We start from the raw sequence: 23,775 nt of genomic DNA, 5'->3' as shown, positions 1-23,775 counted from the left end.
ATTAATATGAGAAAGGATAACATTTTAAAAAATAAACTGAAAGTCCCATAAAATCCCTCAAGTTTAAGAAATGTTCTAAAAGGAGAAATTGTAACCTGTGTGGGAAAAAAAAATGTAGGAAATTTTTGGTTAACTGAATAAATCAATCTTACTTTGCGGCAGCCTTGGTGATCTCATCAGTCAACATGTCTCGGACCCTGCAATCAAGATGGAAAATAGATATGAGCTCATATTAGAGCAAGAATACAGCTTTTTGCTTACTCATCAATTAACTAGAACCTCTGCAATGTCTCCAGAGCCTAAGCCTACATGTGTAGAATTTTAGGGTAGTGTCAAAGAAGCTATAATAAGGACTTTACTTCAAAGAGAGTTTCATCATCTTATTCCTTCTGTAACTTAGTAGAGGCTAGGAAGGACAGAGAGGTCACTGAGGATGTCTAGGCAGTGCTCCAATGGTGTCATTAAACTAGTGTTTATTTAAGTAGTAGCTATTACAAGTGTGCCCTCCCCACCCCACAACTCATATATTGGACTCTTACTTCCAAGGTACTGTGTGTTTGGAGTTGGGGCCATTGGGAGGTCTTAAGAGTAGAGTCCTCAAAATGGGATTAGTGCATTTATAAAAAGAGACAACAGAGCTACCAGAAGGTGCCACTGCAAACCAGGAGCAGGTCCCCACCAGCACCAGATCTATGGGCACCGTGATTTTTATGTTTCTGGGCCTACCAGTCTCAAGATCTGCAGAATTTCTGTTGTTTAATCTACATGGTTTATGGCATTTTGTTACAACACCCTCAACTGATGAAGACATTCTCTTTCTTTTGCACAAGAGTAAGCTCATCAAAACAGCAACTGACTGTTTTCGAGTTTTCAGTAGTGGAAAAGTTATTGTCTGTATAAATAAAGTACAATTTTGAATGTTGATTATAAAACCATATTGAAGCTGAAAGAAAATAATTGTGAATTGAAAGGATGGTATACTCAATTCAAATACAGAAAACTTTTTTTAATATAAGAACCTTGAGGTAAGGTGAAAAATTACTGACTGCCAAACTTACATTTTGAAGCAGATAACCTAGACATTTTACTGTACACTTTGAGTTTCATAAAATCCGTTTTTATAAATATTCAAACTTGAACTTGCAAATGTAAACTATATTTTCATTAATGTTTATTTAAAATACAATAAAATCTTAAGTAATTTAGCAATCTAAGAATGAGTTATTTCCATGAGCCAAGTTTTTCAAATAATTGCAAACTACTCCTACAGACCTTAATCTTGAATTGTAAGAAATATGACAGTTTCTCTAAAACATACTGTATAATCTCAGTTTTTTTTTTTTAAAGATTTATTTATGTATTCATACAGAACTGGGGTACAGGCCAGAGATGCGCAGGGTGAGAGGATTCACCAGGGACAGAGACGGGGAGCAGAACAGACAGATCGACAAAATACACTGATGAGGGGAGCAGCGGGCAGGTCAGGAGAGGTCTGCCACACCATGTGGATCTCCTCCGGGGTAGGCTGGGATCGAACTCATGCAGAAGTGACTTTGGCTTCTTAGTGCAGTGCTTTAACCCGCTGCGCCACCAGGGAGGGCCCCACAATCTCAATCTTTCTTAATGCATTGGTCAGTGCGGCACATTTACAAATGATCACCTGCCTATATTCCTTTGTGGGGCCATTTTTCACTGGTGTATTAGTTTCCTTTTTTCTTTTTTTAAAGATTTATTCACCTGGTGGCGAAGCGGGTTAAAGCACAGCACAAAGAAGCTTAAGCCACTTCCTCATGAGTTCGATCCCCGCCTGCCCCGGAGGAGATCCACATGGCGTAGCAGACCTCTCCTGACCTGCCCACTGCTCCCCTCAGCAGTGTACTTCGTTGATCTGCCTGTTCTGCTCCCCGCTCTGTCTCTGGTGAATCCTCTCACCCTCTGCATCTCTGGCCTGTACCCCAGTTCTGTACAAATAAATAAATAAATAAATCTTTTAAAAAAAAAGATTTACTTATGCATACAGAACTAGGGTATAGGCCAGAGGTAAAGGGGTGGTGAGATGATTCACCACAGACAGAGCGGGGAGCCGAACAGGCTGAGGAGACGAAGAACACTGCTGAGTGGAGCAGCAGGCAGGTCAGGAGGATCACCATGTGGATCACCTCCAGGGCAAGGATCGCACTCATGCTGAAGTGGCTTTAGCCTCTTAGTACTGTGCTTTACCTCACTGGACCACCAGGGGAGAGCCTTAGTTTCCTTCTTTTAACTCCCCCTCTTCTCTCTGCCACATCACTAATTTCCCTTCACTACTTGTATTACTCACCTGTGCAATACTCATTTGTAACACTGTTATAACTAATGTTACAAAAAAAAATGCTCCAGTTATTGCCCCATTTCACTGCTTTTCCTACACTAGGACTCACTTAGGCCAATCTAAGTGGTTTATCCTTGAAGACAGTAGTTTACGTCTTTCTACCTCTCCAGGCTCTCCTTTAATCTGGCTTTGGTATCCACAACTCCACCTAAACAGATCCTGTCAGGGTTACCAATGGTTTTCAAAAAGAGAAATCTAATGGTCAGTTCTCAGTCTCCATCTTCGGCAGTTCCTAAACTGCATTTGACACAACTGGTTGCTCCTTTGTTAAAAATGCTCTCTTCTTTTATTAAGATAGCTTTGATGATTTCATTCATCCTTTTCTTTCTCCATCAATCACTAATTGTCTACTTTTTTGTTTCATGCTTCATCTCTTTATACTTCTAGATGTTGAATTGTATAAGACAATTTAGTCCTCTCTTTTCACTCATGACCTAGGTGATCTCATCCAGCATCATGATCTAAAGCTGTCCATCTCTATTTTGGAGAGGATAACAAATATATTACCCTCACTAAATTACCATTTTCAAATTATTTAATCAAAACTATATACGAAAGAAATTAGCATGTAAGAATTAACATCTAAATCATCTCTAATCCAATGTTTTAAACTACATCACTATTTTTAAAGTAAAATCTAGAAAATGTAAATTAGAATAAAATTAAATACACACAACTTTTGCTTTTCCACATATGCCAATTGTCAGTAAACAAGTCTAAAATCAAATAATCTTTGAGCAGATTTTTAGATTAAAGAAACTTGTGGCTGCAGGCAAAACTATTTAGATTTTGGGCTGCTGCAACATTAATCTGACAAGGTATTCATCCCAACCCATGTAACAATTTAAATTGCTTTTAATGTGCCAGCACTTTTATAGATAATACAGTGGGAATGTCTGCCAAAGAAATTAAAGCCCTGACATGGTAAACTTGCTCCCAATAATGAAGATATCATGGAGAGCCGGGGGGGAGGGGAGGTGGCAGGGAAGTGGAAGGGTATCCATTGACTAAATGTAACCAAGGAGGGCAATGGATCAAGTAGGAAAAACAAAAAAATTCATTACAATGCATATAAAACAATCAATTGTAGGGGAAATGGGGAGGAGGGAGAGGAAACAAACCACTTCCATACTGCTTCAGAAAACAAAAAATATCTAACATTTACTAATAAGGTTCTTCTTACACCTGATAGGGAGCTGGATAACAGATCTATGTTATCTTTTAGTCTCACAATCATATAGAAGCTAGAACTTCCAGCAATACAGCCTTTAAAGTAGTCACACCTTCATCTACCCAAAAGACACAAAAACACTGATTCAAAAAGACACCTGCACCCCCCATGTTTATTGCTGCTTTATTTACAATAGGAAAGACATGGAATCAACCCAAATGCCAAATGCCCAAATGCCCAAAAGTAGATGAGTGGAATAAAATGATGTGGTACAGGGCCCACCCTGGTGGCACAGTGGGTTAAAGGACAGCACTAAGAAGCTAAAGCCACTTCTGCATGAGTTCAATCCCCACCTGCCCTGAGGTAACCACATGGCACTGCAGACCTCTCCTGACCTGCACGCTGCTCCCCTCAGCAGTGTACTAATTGATCAGCCTGTTCTGCTCTGCACTCTGTCTCTGGTGAAGATTCTCACTGACCCTGTGCCTCTGTGCCTCTGGCCTATACCCCAGTTCTATATGCACAAATAAATAAATCTTCAAAAAAAAAAAAAAAAGATGTGGTACATATACACAAGGGCATATTACTCAGCAGTCAAAAAGATAAACACATGCCTTTTGCAGCAACATGGATGAAGCTAGAAGGGATCATGCTTAGTGAAATAAGCCAGAAAGAAAAAGAAAAATACTGGGTGGTTTCACTCATAGCAGGAGTATAAAGGACCAGGGGTGGAAAATAACAATGATTAACTATATACCAGAGACATTTTATGTGGGGTGGAGTGGGGAATGGTATCAAAAATGCTGGGGTGGGGTGTGGGGAATGAAGGGATGTCCACTGACTATGGTGATGGTACATGGGTTATGTGGTGATGGGAAGCCCATGGAAATTACAACTGAGATGGAAAAAGGCACAAAATGATGTAAAAATAAACCATTATTTAAAAAAAATAATAGAAGATACTGTGACTTAAAAAAAAAAAAAAGTAGTTAAACCTTCCCCCTTGAGTTCATTTCCCACGATGAATAATAAGTAGCAGAAGGCCAGCCTTACCACAGCCAGGCAGTGTTCTTTTTATATTGCACCTCCTCGGGTCCTTCCTTTCCATGTTTTAATTGCAACTCCAGCTCTCCTATTCTTCCCTGCAGAAGGCACATCATACATCAGCGTGCACACTCTATGTTAGATATTATCTTATAATTTCTCTGGAAAAACACACATATCATCGATGTATCCTTTTCCTAAGTGGCTTTAAGTGTTCCCAACAGGATATTAGATTGTGAAAGAGGATGTATGAGAATTAATTACATCAATGCTCTGGTCTTCACCAAAGATGTACATCCTAGAAAATGGTATGTTTGGCAAATTTGGTGCCATTTTGTAATATCTGTTGAAAGCATATTTGAATTCATAGGCCCCATTTAAAAAAAAAATCCCTATTGTAATAACCTGCCAGTGCCAGCAGCTGAAAATTTTAACTTGATATTCCACCAACATTGGGGTTTTGGCTCCAGATTTATAACAGAATGGAAACAAATGAATAGGATAAATATACAGCTTAAAATAAAATGTATCAGAAGCAATTCTCAAACAGCAACATGTTATCTAACTTCTGCCATGCAACAAAAATATAGCTAATTGGATCCCCTTAACCAAAACCTTAAAATATTTATTGTCCATTCTATAACATGCCTTTTCACTCAGGGGTATTTTTATCAGATGCTTTCTGATACTCCATCACCAATTACCTTACTCAAATGTAATTAAAATTCTGGTTTATTAATGAACTCTAAATTGGACAAGAACTTAATTGCATATTGTGTTAGCAACTAATACCAAACCATTTTCAGGAGTGCTTGTATAATTTACATTCTCACTAGCAGTAAATATGAATTCTGGTTACCTCACTAACATTTAAAATGGTCAGATTTTTTATTTTTACCATTCTGGTACATGTGAAATGGTGCTCATTATGGTTTCAATGTTCATTTCACTGTTTACTAGTGAAGAGTGAACCTCTAATGTTTATTGACTATTTGGATTTTCTTTTCCATCCATTCTTCTTTTGGCTTAATTATCACCACAGTCATTATGTCCTGTTCCCCCATCCCAACTTGTGCTCCCCTTTCCAACCCTCTATGGTTGCTTCTATTCTATAGTCAGTTTTCAAGAGAGTTTTTTAGTTTGCTTTCATCTGACCCTTTGTTTGGTTTCTTTGTATTCCACACAGAAGTGACGTGATCTCATACTGTCTTTCTCTTTCTGTCTTATTTTACTTAGCATAATCCCTTCCAGCTCCATCCATGTTGCTGCAAATGGCAACAATTTATTTATTTTTGATTGCTGAGTAGTATTCCACTATATATATATATATCTTCTTGACCCACTCATCTGTTCTGTTTTGGAACATTTAGGGCATCTCTATATCTTGGCTATTGTGCATTGTGATACAGTGAACATGGGAGTGCAAGTTTTCTAAATCTGTCTTGAAATAATTCATGTTTTTAATCTGTACACTGTCATAGATGTCATTTTGTTCCCAGAAATGAACTATCCAGATTATACAGCTTCAGGTCATTGTATTACTCCCTGAGATTTTTAGTCTGATGTTAATGTTTAATACTACTATTGGCCCTTCATGAGGGTAAGCAACACAGAAAATAACATTCTATTGCCCGTTTTTGTTCTGTTTTTTTTAAACTATGCCTCTTTATTCTTAAAATATTGTCTCCAAAAGGATAATAAATACGAAATTAAAAGGTTAAAATCTGTTTAGAAATAACAAAATAAATAAAACAAAACAAAAGCTAGTATATGTGTAGTCTCTTGAGAAAGCCTACTGTTCTAATCTTTTCTGTTGCTTGAACCAGTACAACCCTTCTATTGTGACTAAGTAAATTTCTTCTTCTTTTTTTCTCTCAAAATCTCTGTTCCTTTCAATCCCCTCCTCTGGAATGTCTCCCTAACCCCTCCCATCCAGTTCACATTGGGCCATTTATTCAGGCCTACTTTGCCTTCTAATTCTCTGCTTATTGGTAATAGAGATTCTGTGGCATTCAATTCAGTCACCTCTGCTTCTGGTTAACAGCCATGGCTAGGAAGGGAAAATATTTATCAGGAAAGAAAAGACTAAAGAAAAGCTGATGATCACCCATACTGAGATTTTTAAATACTGTGGATTCCAATTATTATCTTACCTGTCCTCTTACTTTTTTAATCCCTGGTCCATAAAACCAAGAGATTGCTTATTATAGTGCAAACTTCACCTAGCTCCAAATCTGTCCATTAAACAAACAGCTCTTACAGTCAAAGAGTAATTTGTTAGGAAGTCAGTGTCCCTGACCCTGGTTTTGATTTCAGATTATTCTGCAACTTACATGACCAGTTTTGTGAACAAATATCTTCAGTCAATATGCTTTAATTCCTCCCTCCTATTTGAGATCATAGTCACAATCCCTAGCAGTACAGGGTGGAGACCTTAAATTCCTCAGGATTCCTTAAGAAAATAAGGTAAAGGTGACTATAGAGGGTTCTTTACCAAAATGGACTGCGAACTGTAAAGCAACCTGCAGCTACAATTTTTTATCTTAATGGAAAGAAATTCAAATACCACACTGGAATGCTTACCATTCAAAATCCACATTCTTGTGGAAAAATTAGATAAGGCTGGAAGCAGATACTTAACAAAATGCCACTAGTAGTGTTAAGGTCTGAAACTTACTTACATCATAATCAACCTCCACGAGATAATACAGATTCTTCCATTTAGCATGTCTCCTAGGTTTAATTAAATAGAACACATTTTCTCTAATAATCCTCTAATTTATTGCTACAAAATATGCCTAGCTTCATATCAAAGGAACCATAAGTCCTATACAGAAGAAGTTTCCTCCAGGACAGAAATTCCTGATATAAGCAAGAAGTCTGGCATCTGCTCTACATCTTCAAAGATACCGTAAATTCCATTTGAGTGTGTGGGATTATTTTTAAAACTTGTTGAATGATTAAAAGGCCTCAGTGTATTTTCAAATAACAGAGGCGGCCTAAAAAGTCTTGCTATACCTTCAAATAATACTTAAAAATCACATTGTAGTCTATATACCTTAAGTTTCACTTCTTTTGTTACCAATTCTCAATGGAACTGACTTCTCAGAAACCCAAAGTGAAGAAACTATAAATAATAAATCATCTACAGCAGTAAGAAGATAGCACAGCATTATAGACAATTGACTTGCATATTAAAAATACTCAGCTGGCTTTATATAGATAGATCTGTCCTTCAAAATATTAAATCAATTTGTATTATTGATATTTGTATCACAACAATGATGGCATTAAGGAAAATGCATGACAGAAGGGAATAGACAGAGGCTCAGGAGTCAGACAAATCTGGGTTAGTTCTATTTCTTTCATTTACTGGTTGTTGGGTTTTAGGTGTTGTGCTTTGCTTCCCAATTTAACCTTGTTTCCTCTTCTATATTCTCATTACACATGGGCTTAATAACACCCACTTGAGTTTCTGTAAAGATTAATTGAAATAAGACTTTAACTAATTACTGAATAGAAGATATCTCCGATCATAAAAACCAACCATGGAGGATTTATTATTAAATTTTATTTACCTTTATTGCAGTAGTACTGGTTTACAACCCTGTATATGTATACCCAGAAGTATAGGATCAGACTCTTCAGATGTTAATACACCACACCCATTAAGACACCATCAAGGGCCCTATAATCCACCACCATAGTCTATTATGCCTCTCCTCATTCTACTCTCCACCTTTTCCTTCCCTCTCTGGTAGCTTCAATTCTATGGTCAGATATGCATGGAGTTTTTTTTTTTTTTTTAATCACTTGTGAATCATCTACTAAAAGCTAAATAAAATTCTCAGTTCATTCTGCAGGAGGAGGAGTTCTTGACTTCTCCCAGAGCTGGCACTACTAATCTATTAAAGTGTCAAAGGTACTGCATTGGAATTGCTAGTGTTCTCCATACTGGACCTGGAGCTCCCTAAGGGGAAGGAATGCTTTTATTTCCCTTTGTGTCCCCCACAACTGGGGCAAGGCCAGGTCAATCAAAAGTACCCTGTAATGTTTAGTGAAGGGAAAACACTTAGTAAAGTGAATGAAATAAAGTGCACAGTTTGATTTGCACTCTTCTTGAAAACAAACTCTAAATGGTTAAGACTGTGCATAAGTAATTCATTCATTCACTTATGCATCTATTCAATGTCAAGAAGCAGCTGAGGATAAAAATGTATATCAGCTGAGCAAAAGGAAACAATGGATCTATCTTTTAAATGCAGCTTCTTATGCAATTTGAAGAATTATCTACAAACTTGCTTAGTGTGGTGATAGCCTTTGTCAAAATCACCTGAAGCTTGATAAACATGTGAAGTCCTGGTCCCTTACTCAGTTCCAAGGAATCACAATGTTTAAAGATCTTTAAACTAGCACATTATAAAACTTAAGACTGGATATGGTGTAACAAAGTTTTAATTTAACATGAGAACACCAATATTCAAATGCTCACCCCTTCCTGGCCCTACCCTTTTATTTTAGGGTGGCTGTTACCCCTTAATGATAATACCAGACTTCTGAGACTCCATAAAAAATCTTTTTCTGGGCTGGATATTCCTTAAGTACCTTAACAATGAATTTTAAGCTAGAAGGAGTGATTTTTTTAAAAAAATATTTTCCCTGTTCATATATTCCCAAACTGATTTAAAAGGGGAGCAAGTTGTGGAAATATACATTTGTAGAGGTTTGAACTATAACTACTGGAGCTGACATGAAGACATAAACCTACTTTATTACTTTAATAAACAAAACTTTGGGGAAAAATCACCAACTGTAAAATAGCATTATTGGATTAGATGCAGAAAACAGCACCCCTAGTTGAAGCAGCAAGAGACAATGGGAGGGAGGCCCAACAACTGAGGTGAAAGGGCTCTGAAAAGGAAATAATTCAAAGGAAGCACAGATCTGGGATCCACTATCCCCTGGTGCTTCCTCAGGTAAATGATCTACCGGACAGTAGAATTTCGGTGGGCAGAGAGAGAGGCAATGCTGAGACAAAAGGAACAGTGTGTGAGAAAATCAAGAGGTTAGGGGAAATATGCTTGCGCTTGGGAAAACAGAAAGTCAGCAAGGCTAAGATGTAAACTTCAGAGGAAGTACTGAGACAAGGCTAGAGATGTGAACCAAGCCTGGACTGAGGAGACATAGGTACCAGGGCAGTCAATGAGCTTGGTCTGGAATGTGATGTAGGACAACACAGTGATACCTGGGAGAGAGAGCAAGAAAACAGCAGGGCGTGAAACAGTCATGTTTACGTGGGAACTATGGACAGGCCAGATTTGGGAGGCACCAACATTTAAAGTGTAAGTGAATTAATATGTATGCCTCACACTCTGTTATGAGCAGAAATATCCGTGGCATTTTTCTTAGCACTCTTTCCCTAAGTCTTTTCATATTAAATACATATTTGCAGTAAAATCTGAGGTGACTCCCTGAAAGCACACCCTCCTATGGCTTTGTTACCTGTAAAATGGCGTGATAAGCGCGATTCATATATGCGAGCCAGGCCTGTGGCAGGAAAATGGCCCGGTGCCATTCCAAAAGCTGAATGTGAACCTGTGGGAAAAATGTACCACAATTTAAGTGAGACCACATAGTATTAAAACAGATTAAAATTAAAACTATATCAATTCTTTCTTTCCCTTTATTTAAATGGTCTGGGTTCTAAAACAAACCAAATCAGTCTAGGGTCAGAACCACAAATAAGATCTTTCAGATATTTTCAAAGGAGAAGCGTTTAGAGTCCTATAAAGGCAAAATAAGCCTGGAATTTTCTAAACTAAAGCAAATAAAGCCCCACAATAATAACAAGTTCAGATGTATGTGTAATACAAATGTGTCCTGGAAAATTAGGGGGAAACGCTTGTAAAGTCTCTTGCCAATGTCCGGAAACTGGGCATTGTCTAACAAATCCTCCTAGCAATTTTAAATAAAAATAAATACTGCTCACATCCTGGATTTCCAATATGACAATTTCTGAAGTAATAAACTTAAATTGCCAACAGAAATGCCATGTTGTACAGAAACCAGGAGGGTAAGAGAATGCAAACGAGTTCTGCACACAGCAATTGTGCACGCCACTGGATAAGCGCCCTTTAATCAGTGTGGGTAAACAAGAGAAAAATGATAGATGCCAATGCTGAAACCCTGTTTCTGAAGAGAGACCCAGACAAAACATCTGGTTTTCATAGTCATTTCTGCTTCTACCTATTAGTATACAGCTATCTTGCAACAAATCTTCCCAAGGTCTGCTTCTGTGAAGAGAGATCACTCAAGAAAAGCAGTCACAGTGCATCACGTTTCATATTTCCTGTAACTCATCTCACTAAAATCAAAACAACTAAAACTTTAGTCTGTGTCCTCAAGACAAAATCAACAACAAAACAAATTTTTATGTAATTATACCAGAACCATGATAAGTACAGTGTTTAGGGAGATTTTGCTATATTTTAAGGATCACTTTGCTCAAATGCTGAGTAAGAGGAAGAAAACAGCCTCTCTGAATATAATTGGTTCCCATGGCCTCTGGTCTTTTCTTTAATCCCACTCTTAGTGCAGGCCTCTATGGGCAAGGTGGTATGTTAGGGTATGAGGATTATCAACCAGTCTGTCTGTGGAACTTTCTAGTGAAAGAGTCAGAAACAGGTACAAAAAGATTATAAAGCAAAATTATGAAGAGCTTATCAGAACTAATATTGATTCTGACTACTAGCTATGACCTCTCTTTCCAATGTTGATTTTTAAAAATTTGATGCTTGAAAGTATGAGGATACTCAGACAATGAAATGAGCTTTAAAAAATTTATAAAGACAACTTTTCCTATTCTGACCAAGTACTCAGTCTGTTCAGTAGGGGAAGGAGTCTTATCAATATGATGGCAGAGCATCTTGAAGGAATAGTTCCCTGATTTCTGCCTCTTTTCTGTTACCCAGGAAGCAGACAACAAACAACTCTGGTCACATTCCAGCTGCAGGCATTATCCAGTTGTGAGCAGCTCGGTTTCCAGAATGCCTAGAATTTTCCTTAACTTTCTTCCTATTGATTCTCTCTCCTAAAAGTTTTTTAAGGTCTCTTTTGAAACCTAGATTTCACAGGAAGAACACTCAAAATACCACAAGGTAAACTCTGATCTTCTACTTCATTCATAACCCCAAAATATTTCACAGCTTTCTTGCCAAAGAATCCATGGACATCAGCGCACTATGGAAATACCTACAGCCTCCACAAATTGGCAAAAAAAAGCACTGCGTGTTTTTCGAAAGACAGCGGTCTCAACTGCTTCTGAGACCTGAGTTGAAAAAAAGAAAAGGTAATGGAAAGAATATAAAAGAAAATGGGCAAATTAAATGCCAATCTTCTAGGAAGGAAGACATGCCAGGAAACATATTTTAAGGGAGGTCGTAAACTAAAGGTTAAGTAATCTTCCCTCTGCTGCTCCCAACACATGTGAAGGTGAGTACAGGGATACAGGAGCATGCTTGAGCCAAAATATTAGCCTGAACTTATGTTTTATGAGATTATGGCTAGTCTTGGTGTTCCATTGAGATAACTTTGAACACGTTTTCTTTGAAAATGAATTCACTTGCTTTTTCCCCTGACTAAAAAGAGACAGAGTAAAACAGCTTGCAGACAGTCATGCTTTCACTCCAGGCAAGAGAGCACCTTGATCACTTTTAATAAAAACATATTTTAGAATACTGCTCCAGTTTAATACATAGCCATGGCATGGTGCATGCTACAGTGTGGATGATCCTGGGAAACATTTTGTGAAAGAAAAAGAAGACAGACACTAAGGTCATATATTTATCATTCCATTTAAATGAAATACCCAAAAGAGGTAAATTCATAGAGAAATAAAGCAAATTAGTTGCTGAGGGTGGGAGACAGGGAGGAGAAAGAAGGAGGTGGGGGGATGGGAGCATAACTTACATATTGACTCAGTTGAGGGTGAGGAAAATGTTTTGGAACTAGATAGAGGTGAGGGTTGGATCTTGGGCAAGTACTAAGTGTCACTGAATTGTATCTTCTAAACATTAAAATAGTTTTATGTTATCTGAACTTTACCTTGACTGAAAAAAAAAAAAAGGTAAGACAAAAATCCTAAAGTGAGAAAGTGAGCACATGGCTGACCTTTTGAGAAACAGAAAGAAGGTCAGTGTAACTAGCACAGACAGAGTGAGCAAAGATGACAGCAGAAGAGAGAAAACCGGTGAATTATCTAGGGGCCCAGAGATACAGAGCTTTCTAGGTTACTTGTTTGAACATAGCTTTATTCTATCTAAAGGAGAAGTCATTATAAGGTTTTCGAGAAAAGTAACATGATCTAATTTATATATTTAAAGGATCGTGCTGATTGCTCTGTTAACAACAGACTGGGGAGGGGGGGCAAATGTCAAGGCAGTGAAACCTACTCAGATGCAGTGATCCAGGAAACAGATGGTGGGAGAGACAGAGTTGTATCAATAACACAGCAGAATAATAGTTTTTAGATATTTAGTCATATAATTTCCTATCTCATCCCAAATGTTTAATGCAAAGTCAAGCTAGTATAAAAAATTCTGGGTCAACAGAAAATGTCCTGGTTAGAAAGAAAATTCACAAATATAGGAGAACATTGAAAGGAAGTGTGGGAAAAGTACACCTTACTTTCTCAGTGATACACACACACACACACATGAGATTTATTTATTTATGCATACAAGCACTGGGGTATAGGCCAGAGGTGTGGGGTTGAGAGGGGGAGCAGAACAGGCTGATCTACTGAAAGGGGAGCACGGGCAAGACAGGAGATGTCTGCTGTGCCATGTTGGTCAGCTCCTTGGCTGGCCACTCATGCTGCAGTGGCTGGTGATAGCACTGTGTTTTTAATCCCAGAGCCGCCAGGGAAGCTGATGCATATCTTACCTGAAGAGTCTACCAAATATTGGATTGTTAGAAAAGTCATGATGTATTTGTTTCCTTTGTTTTTCAAGCAAAAATGTGTCATGACTTTTCTGACAACCCAATAGATAAAGTTCAGAACTCACTGTCCAGCTGTTTGGTAGTGTCTTAATAATAGAAACATGATTATTCACATATAAAATGTACCAATTTTATCAGACAGTCCTTCATTAAATACCAAGATTTGGTGAGGTCCTTGAATGATCAAACTAGAAATACCATGAGCTAGGGCAGCATGCACAAATGGACAGGTAAACTATGTTTTCCCTGTTAATTTGAAATTTCTGAGCTCACCGAGGCATTTTTATGCCTCCCCAGGTGACTATATTGTGATCAAAAGAGTAAAGGGTTTATTTCACTCGCTATACAGATGTGACAGTACTGAGCCACTACATTTGGTCTGTGACATACACACGCTCCTCCCACATTCTCAAAAGAAAAACCATTTGTACTTAGTGTTCGAGAACCCAAAACTACTCAGTGTCCCATTGTTTATATATAAGAAATAATAGGCTTCAATTTTCTGTCAATAGTAATCTTGTTTATACAAAATAATTTTTTGCCGTTCCTGTCCTCTGACACATAGTGACTGTAAGACAGGAAGGGAGGGTTTGTGGAGGGCACATTTTTTTTTTTATTAAAAAGTTTATTTTTACATCATTTTTCACATTTTTTTTTCATCTCAATTGTAATCCCCACGGGTGGAGGGCACATTTTTAAAGTAAAATGATATTCATCTCTTTGTAGATATTTTTTTGGACATCTAAAACTCATTTATTTCCTCTCCCTCCCTCCCTCTCTCCTCTCCCAACTCAGTCTCTCTCTCTCTCTCTACCCCCCTCACCTCTTTCCCATCAGGATAACATTAGCTTGAAAGCTGACAATTCAATCACATCTCAAGCAACCATTTACTCTGTTATTTAATAGGAGGGGGAAAACCCAGTTACCATAACAACTCACATCACATGGTAATTATGGAGTCTCTAAAATACAACCAACCATACTTTTCACAGTGTTTTCTAAAGAAATGTGTAGTAAACACAGACCCTACTTCTCCCAATTATTATACAGAATTTTCATCTAATAGTTTCATATTGCATGAATGCTAACACTACTCACTGTTCATCACAAGAAATCCTGTTTGAAAAATAAAGAAGGAACTGAAAGAAAATGGCAAATACGCTTCTTATATTACAAATTATGGGTTATATCATATAACCCACGTACTTTTGGGCATCTGAGGAACAATTTTAAAGGAGCTAGAAGAAAAACAAAATTAACTTATAAAGCAAAATGAATCAAATCATGATGAATTTTTTTAAAAAAGGAAAGAAACCAAGAATGTAGAAACAAATATTTCATTCAGAGTAGCACTGCCAGCAAGTCTGGATAAGACTTTTCTGAAATAAAAATAAAAAAATGAACTCATTACCTAATAAAGCCAAGATATGGCTAGATGGCAGCAGCATGCTCAGGTAAATTTGCATGTGCCCAAAGGTGGAGGAGATAATGAAGTAATCCTGCCATTCTCATCCAAGGACAATGAATGTCATCCAATTTAGGTGAGAGTGTCATGTCAGAGTTAGAAATGCCAAAGGGGGACACAGACAGGTGGCAGATTTCAGGGAAGGAAACTGTCATTCACCTTTAGCTTTTCATCAACAGGAGCCAAGTTAGTCTCAGGATGAGAAGTAGTTACAAATTAGAGCGGAAGAAGACAGCCCACTTGAGTTTGGTGAACCCTAGTAGATATGAAATGACCCCTGGTGCTCCCCTGTTCAAAGAAGCAAAGATAGAGAAAGGGCACTTCAGCCTAGGGGTATCTAAACAGGGACAGCAATTACCAGGGAGGCTTCTGGTATAGATGGTCAAATGCATATTGCAATTAGAGCTGAGTCTTCCAAAAGTAATGAGGAAGGGTTTCACATTAAGAAAAGTTAATGGTGGAAAAACAGTTTCAAAAGATGAGGATACAACACTCCCCAAAACAATCCATCACAGATTAACTAAATAACTAGTTCTCCATGAAACTGAAAATTACTTGACTTCACTAACATAGTTCTTGAGAAGAAATAATTATTATATAAAGCCTAATACATTTCAAAAACATGAAGAGGAGAGTACTTGTACATTCAAACAAAGACATTTCACTCATTCAGTGACTTACTCACTCACTCATCTAGACATAGAGGCTAAGAAGGTCATAGAAAATTCCATAGGGGTAGGTTATCTTTGGTGAACAGAAGTTAAAACTTGCAAATGAATAACAATACAAAAGACTATGTAAGAGCTTATGCAAATGACAATAATGTAATTGCTTAGTAAGACCGCAACAATGATGAGTTTTACAATTAAGTCATTAACAACATTTCTGGGAAAAAAAAGAAGCAATTCCACTAAATATGCTCACGAAATATAAAACACAACCAAGTTTCAAAAATATTAAACTAATTAATTCAATAAAAATTTATTAAGTATACTGTGTGTCAAGAATACCAAGTATTGGAGCTACATGTGACCAAAATTAACTTCCTCTTTTATTAAGTTTACATTTTCTCAAAAGTGATAGATACTGTCTTGTATTTTGCCTTGCATCTTGTGCCACTCAGGATTAGTAGGGATGAAAAGGAGACAGTAGTCTCCTATATTTAAAAAAAAAAAAAAAGTGAATTTATAATTATAGGTATTTATTACTAAAGAAACTCCTAGCCCAGATGTTTGCACTAAAGTAATGATAGTAACACTGGTAATTAGTAATACTAATACTATTACTAGAGTAATATTGCCCTGATAACACACCAAGCAAAGATATCACAATGAAACTACAGAAAAAATATCCCTTATGAACAGAGGCAGAAATATTGAATAAAATATCAGCAGATAAAATCGAATAAGTGGATGTTATTTCAGCAATGCAAGGTTGCATATGAAAATCACCTAAAAATTCATGATATTGATAAACATTTGACAAAATCCAACATCCAATTGGACAAAAACAATTTAGAAACTTCAGAATTAAGGCAAACCACCTCAGACTGATAAAGGATATTTATAAAAACTATTATAATTTTTAATTTTAAACACCAAATGCTTTCTCCTAAAACTATGAACAAGTAAACAATGTCTACTCTTACACACCTATTTATAACTATAATGGAGAACCAAGGCACTATAATGAGGCATGAAAGCGAGGTGAAAGTCATACAGATTAGAAAGAGCAAAACACAGACTGAACTCACAGACTGAGTTACAATGAAAAAAAGAAAAAATTTTAAAAATATGTAAGTAGATTTTATAAGATCATTGAAAGATAAAAGTATGTTTATACACTAGCAATTAACAGTAGGAAATACAGATAGAAATTAACAGTAGGAAATACACACAGAAGCAATCTAAGAGCATTAGCAAATTAAAATGTTTAGGGACATAAAATTCTTGTGAAATTTAACAACATATGTGCAAGATTTATAGTAATAGAACAAAACATTGACCTAAATAAAGATAACCCTCCAATTAGATATATGAAAGGAACATAGGCAGCATAGGATAAAGGTGGGTGACTAAAACCACCTCTATTTTGATTCAGTACAATGTCCATCAAAATTCCAATGCCATTCTTTATGGAAATAGAGAAAATTATCATGAAATTTATTTATTTGGAAAAACAAACAACCATGGCAATCTTGAGAAAAATACAGAAATGGAGGTATCATGTTCTCCAACTTCAAGCCATAATACAAAGTTACTGTAACTAAAACTGTATGATTCTGGAATAAGAAAAAACATAAATCAGTGGAACAGAATTGGGAATCCTAGAATAAAAGTACACATACATGGACAACTAATTTATGATGAAAGAAAAAAGAATTTACAACAGAGCAATGTAAATCTCTTCAGTAAATGGTTTTGGGGAAACTGCACAGTTACATACAAAATAATGAAACAGATCACTGTCACACCATACTAAAAATTAATTAAAAATGGATCAAAGATATGAATACAAGGTTTGAAACCGTAAAACAGATAAAACATAGATGATAAAGTCCTTGACATCAGCCTTTAAAAGATCTGTTTAGGATTCAACTCCAACAGAATGGAAAGCAAAAGCAAAAATAAATAAATGGGACGACATCAAACTAAAAAAAACTTCTGCACAGTTCTACACAGATTGCACAGCAAAGGAAATTTGCAACAAACATAGTCAGTGAATGGGAGAACACATATTCAATCATATGTCCCATAAGGAGTTAATATCCAAACTTTTCAAAGAACCCATACAACTCAACAGAAAAGCAGACAACATAATTTAAAAATAGGCAAATAGATAGCCAACAGGCATAGGAAAAGATGTTCATCATCTCATATTACTAGGGAAATGAAAACCAAACAGCAATACAAAAATAAGCAATCACCTCAGACCTGTCAGAATGGCTATTATTAGAAAGACAACAGACGTGTGTTGGAGAGAAGAGGCCCTTGTACACCATTGTTAGGAATGTAAATTTGGTGCAGCCATTATGCAAAACAGTATGAGGATTCCTCAAAAATAAGTAAATAAATAAAAACAAATTCCATTTGATCCATTGTGCCATTTCTTAATATTTACCAAAACATACAAAAAAAATACCTATGTTGAAGTGATACAATCACATATTTACTGTAACTTAATTTATAATCATCAAGAACTGAAAACAAACTAAGTATCTGAGAATGCAAACTGGTACAACCACTATGGAAAGATACATGGAGGTTTCTCAAACTATTAAAAATTGATCTTCCACATGATCCAGCAATTCCACTTCTAGGAATCTACACAAAGAACACAAAAACATTAATTCAAAAGGACACCAACACCCTATGTTTACTACAGTACAATTTTCAATAGGTAAGTTATTGAAGTAACCCAATTGCCCAAAAATAGATGCTGGGATCAAGATGTGGTATATTTAAAGAACAGAATATTATTCAGCAATCAAAAAGGATAATGAACTCATACCCTTCAGTAACAAGGGTAGAGCTGGAAGGGATTATGCTCAGTGAAATATTCCAGAACGAAAAAGAAAAATATCGAGCGGTCTCACTTACTGGAGGAATGTAGAGGAAAAAAAAAATAAGAATCAGAAAAAAAGTAACTATAATACAGTAAAAATCAAAAGCATTGGGCAACTATATAAATCAGAGACATTCTATAGGGGAAGAGGAGGGGGAAGGGTCAGGACAGGAGTAGGAAGAACACAAGGGACAATGGTAATGGTGCACAGGAGAACGGGTGGTAGGAATTTCACGGGGAAATCATACTGAAATTTATATAATGTTATAATGCAATGTTTCTTTAATTAAAAATATATGCTTTGCTATGCTAATTGGCAGTAAGTGGTAAGATACAGAATATAATCAAACAAATTTAGTGATACTAAGATTTATGAATTACATAACAAAATTAGATTTGTACAAAAATCTTAAAAGTCTGAATTATTCTTAAATACATTGAATTTTTATAATGAATATTTTTCCATTGATAACTGGTACATAACTTATGTCTAACCTATATAAATCTCTCTGCTATGATAGATTGTTTTTATTCATCTCTTTTATTTATTTATTTATTTTTTAAAGTTTTATTTATTTGTACATACAGAACTGGAGTACAGGCCAGAGGCGCAGGGGCAGTGAGAGGCTTCACCAGAGACTGAGTGGGAGCAGAACAGGCAGATCTATGAAGTTCACTGCTGAGGGGAGCAGCGGGCGGGTCAGGAGAGGTCTGCCACGCCATGTGGTCACCTCCGGGGCAGATGGGAATCGAACTCATGCGGAAGTGGCTTTAGCTTCTTAGTGCAGTGCTTTAACCTGCTGCGCCACCAGGGAGGGCCTATTCATCTATTTTAATTTATAAGCATGGCTGTCATAATTTTTTTTTTTAAAAATTATTTATACAGTACAAAATGATGTAAAAATAAACTACTATATTATTAAAAAAAGTATTTATTTATACATACAGAGCTGAGGTACAGGCCAGAGGTGCAGGGGTGGTGAGAGGGTTCACCAGAGACAGAGTGGGGAGCAGTACAGGCAGATTCACAAAGTACACTGCTGAGGGGAGATTTGGTGCACCATGTGGTCACTTCCCTGGCTGGGGATCGACCTCACAGTGAAGTGTCCTTGGCTAGCTTGCAGTGCTGCTGTTTAACCCGTTGCGCCACCAGGGAGGGGTGGCTGTCATAAATTTTTAAAATCAACAATAAATGCATTTTCCAACTACTTTTTAGTTTCTTTCCTTTGATAATCCTATAATCTACAATGCTGGTATTTGGTACAAATCATTGAACAACATCATCTTATTTTATTTTAAAAGGGGTGGCTGGAAACCAAAGGATATTTCTTCTTCCACTTTTATTTACTGTTTCACATAGTATAAATACTGATGACCTACAAACTTGCAATTGATGAGAATTAAGATATGGACAAGTTATTTCTTTATGTAATAAGTTAATACTTATTCTGAACAATGAAGTTAAACATTCAAGAAATAAACCAAATTCCTAGAAATAACTTCCTAAGGAAGGCTGGGTAGTAAGGTAAGAATGCCTGTTTCTCTCAGAAAAACAGCAGAATACTTTAGCATTCAGTTAGGTCAGTTATTTTGGTTATCTTTAAGAGCAACTTACATTAATTATGATAAAACATGGGGCCCCCTGTGGCCTAGGGGTTATGTCTGTTGTCTCTATGGCCTGAGATCAATCCTCGGGCAGGGAGCTAACTCACATGTGGTGCAGCTGACCTCTCCTGTCTTGCCTGCTGCTCCCCTCAACAGTGTATTTCAGTAGACCCACTGCTTTGCTCCCCACTCTGTCTCTAGTGAATCCTCTTAACCCCTACACCAGCGGTATACAATACAGTTCTTCTATACAAAATAAATAAATGTCTAAAAAATTATGAAAAAAAAATTACTTCCAAACACCAAATTTAACTAAAAATAAAGTGAAAGAAGGAAACTACAAAGGATATACAAAGTAGGAAGAGAGTACAAAGGAACCTACCTCATGCACCAAAGCAAGTGAGGTCTGCTTGAAACTTCGCCCTCTACTGGCCATCAGTCGGTTCAGTGGTTTCCCATCTTTACTCTGATACATTGAAATATCGTAACAAAATAACATACCACCTTGAAAAAAAAATGATACTTATAATGAAACTATTTCTTATGGAAAACAAGCTTCAATAATCCACATTCAACTAATTATAGCTTCAATAATCCACATTCAACTAATCTGGCTAGAAAGATTTAGAAATGAAAAGTTTTTGCTAAGCAAATTATGGTTTTTGACTTGGTATCCAAGGAAACAAAAATGGGAGAGATAAAAGATTACTAGCTTTAACTATCACTTTTAAAAGCCTTACTCATTTGTAAACAAATTAATGAATTAAAATTCATGACCTATGTAAACTGTTGTGATTCTATTGACCTTTAAAAATTAAATTTCAATTAAAGAAACATACTTGTGCTTATCAATCATCAATTCCTAATAACATAGGTTCCTTTACTTTATTTTTACAAATAGGTAAGTTTTCCCTCAGACCTGAATTTACATATATTGACTCACATTTTCTCCTTCCTCCTTCTCTAACTTTTCTCCTTCCAATCCTCCCCATCCTGATCAATTTAAGTTCTCAGCAAAACTTTCAGCTCCATCTGGGGCCTATGGTCCATCAAAAAAGCAGGTAGTATAGTTAGACTACTTTTGGAAACTATCTGGGTGTTTTTGAGCAAATAACAAAACACATTCAAGGATTAAGGTCATTTAAGACACAGCAATCATATTTTTAAACATCACATTGAAGAGCTATACATACTGAAAAGCACACTTAAGTATACAGCACAATCAATTGTCGTGAGCTGAATAAACATACAGTCAGAAACCAGATCAGGAAACAAAACATTCCTTCCTCATGACATTCCTTCCTCGTGTCTCCTTCCAGTCATATCCCCATGACCCTTAAGGAAGTATAGATTTTGGCAATCATTTCACTTATTTTGGTATTTTAGATAAATGATGTCACTGTCCATATATTTTTATATCTATTTTTATATCACTCAATATAATTACAGTGAGTATCATTCATGTTGTTACTGACACTTAAAGAACAGTCATTCTCATTGCTGAATAATTCTAGAGCATGTAAATATAAAATTCATTGATCCATTTTACTCTTAACTGGTATTTAGACAAGTTCCAAGGTTAGGGCTACTCAAGCAGAGATACTATGAATACTAGTAGCTTGTCTTTTAGTGACTTTATTTGGGTTTATCCCAAGAATGAAACTGTTGGGTAACAGGGTATAAATTGTTCAAATATGTTTCCAAAGTAGTGGAACTTCCTTATAGTCTCACCAACAGAGTGATCCAAATATTTACCAGTATGTTTCACTTTTCATCCTTCTTCATTTTAGCTTTTCTGTTAAGTAGGTAGAGAGGTAATTTATTTCAACCCTAATTTGTATTTTACTTATGACCAATGAAATTGACCATCTACTCATATGTTCATTAGACATAACACCCTCTTTTTGGTGCTCATTTAATTCTTTTCTTCCTACTGAGTATCCACCTTGCAAAAATTCTTTGCATAATCCAGAAATGAGTCCTTCATCAGATAAATGCCTTCTCTCTGTCGTTCTTGTTCGCACCTCTCGCTGTCTCCCTCTCTCTGTACTAGCCTCTCTTGTTTAATTTGTAGTTATTTACCAAACTTCTAGAGCTGGAAGTATAAGTGATGGTTTTCTTTCTTCTCTACTAGTAAGAGCACCACAGGTATAAATTTCTCTCTAACAATGTTTAAGCTATATTCCTACAAGTAGTGATATAGCTATTTTCAGTATTACTCAGTTTGAAATATTTTCTAATTTTCATTCTGATTTTTGATCCATGGTTTATTTATGTCTATTATTCAACTTCCAGACTGTTAGATACATTCTAGTTTTCCTATGTATGTAATGTACCATTTATGTATCTTACATATTCTTATGTATTTTTAGTTATATCCATTTGTTATCAGAGAACAAATTCTAAAAGTGATTTCAATATTTTAAAGTATGTTGGAAACTTATGGTCAAACATATGGTTATCTGGGTAATCTTCACATGTATAGTTAAAAAGTATGAAAATTTTCTTGCTGCAACATACAACATTCTATATGTATGTAATAAGGTTGTTTATAGTATTCAAGTTTTATAAGCTATTGATTTTTTTGGCCTATTTTGGTTTGTTCTTCAAGCTACTAAAAACAGTAGCTTTATTTCCTCTTTTTGTTCTGCTAATATTTTGTCATATGTATCTTTCCCAGTGTACTAACAATAGCTAGTATGTATCACTGTATAAGTTTAATTTATCTGTGCTTGTCATATATAGTTTAAGCTATGCTATTTCATGTACACTAAGTAGAACTGTGTTATTTTCTGAATGGAGTGACTTCTTCGTCTTTACAAATGTCCTATTTTTTCCTAGCTATTTCTTTTTTCTTATGCCTCATACCTTTTCACTATCTACTAGACAGTATATGAAAGAACCACAGAAATTCTAAATGACATTATCTTGTATCAGAGAGGAGTTTCTCTTCTTTGTTACACAGACAGAATGAAGGACTGATCAGAGTATGACAAAGGTCAGGTTTGATTAATGCTTGGGTAAGTCACAATCTACTTCTGCTTCAACTCTCTTCCTAAGGCACGTCTCCCACAAGATTTTCAACTTATAGACTAATCTGTTTTTGACTCCTCAATACAGACAAATGTATGGAAGATTTAGATCTGTCTTCAAAGGTTTTCAGTTTAGTTCTTTAGCCTTCCAACCCAAGTTAGGCAGATATCTTGAGGGAGAAACAGGCTCTGTGCGTGTGAGGTCTCTGAAATCCCCACTTTTGTTATTCAAGCACCACATGAATGTCAAGATCTCTGTTGGTTTCTCTGCCTCCTGTATGTTTCTTGCTAAGATCAAGCCTGGATTTCAGCCTCCAGCTGAGGTCAGAATTAGTAAGTGCATCCAGCTGAAAAGAGCTACTGCTCTTCAGTATCAGTTCATTACTTATGGGCTTTGTTTTCAAATCTGTTCTATCCAGTCTTTGTTTCTTAAGTAAGATAACAGTGAAAGAGGATTTCACTTTGCCTTTCAGAAACATCAACCTTGTACTTTAACTTTCAGTGCAAATTCAACATTCAGGAA

At 36.2% G+C, this 23,775-nt stretch overlaps 1 protein-coding gene across 1 annotated transcript in view; it reads right to left on the bottom strand.

The window, feature by feature from the left end:
* The window catches only part of FOCAD (focadhesin), a 240,939-nt gene that overhangs the window by 58,651 nt on the left and 158,513 nt on the right, over positions 1-23,775 (bottom strand). Inside the window, exons 21-24 of the mRNA XM_004677690.2 lie at positions 20,603-20,724; positions 10,089-10,181; positions 4,596-4,684; positions 153-197 (exon numbers count right to left, since the gene is read on the bottom strand). Coding sequence (XP_004677747.1) covers positions 153-197; positions 4,596-4,684; positions 10,089-10,181; positions 20,603-20,724 — 349 coding nt within the window. The remainder of the gene's footprint in view (positions 1-152; positions 198-4,595; positions 4,685-10,088; positions 10,182-20,602; positions 20,725-23,775) is intronic.

Source organism: Condylura cristata, unplaced genomic scaffold, assembly GCF_000260355.1.
Source record: "Condylura cristata isolate star-nosed mole 26May11 unplaced genomic scaffold, ConCri1.0 scaffold00006, whole genome shotgun sequence".
Classification (NCBI taxonomy): Eukaryota; Metazoa; Chordata; class Mammalia; order Eulipotyphla; family Talpidae; genus Condylura; species Condylura cristata.
The sequence above is the reverse complement of the archived record's forward strand: the minus strand, read 5'-3'. Positions and strand labels throughout refer to the sequence as shown.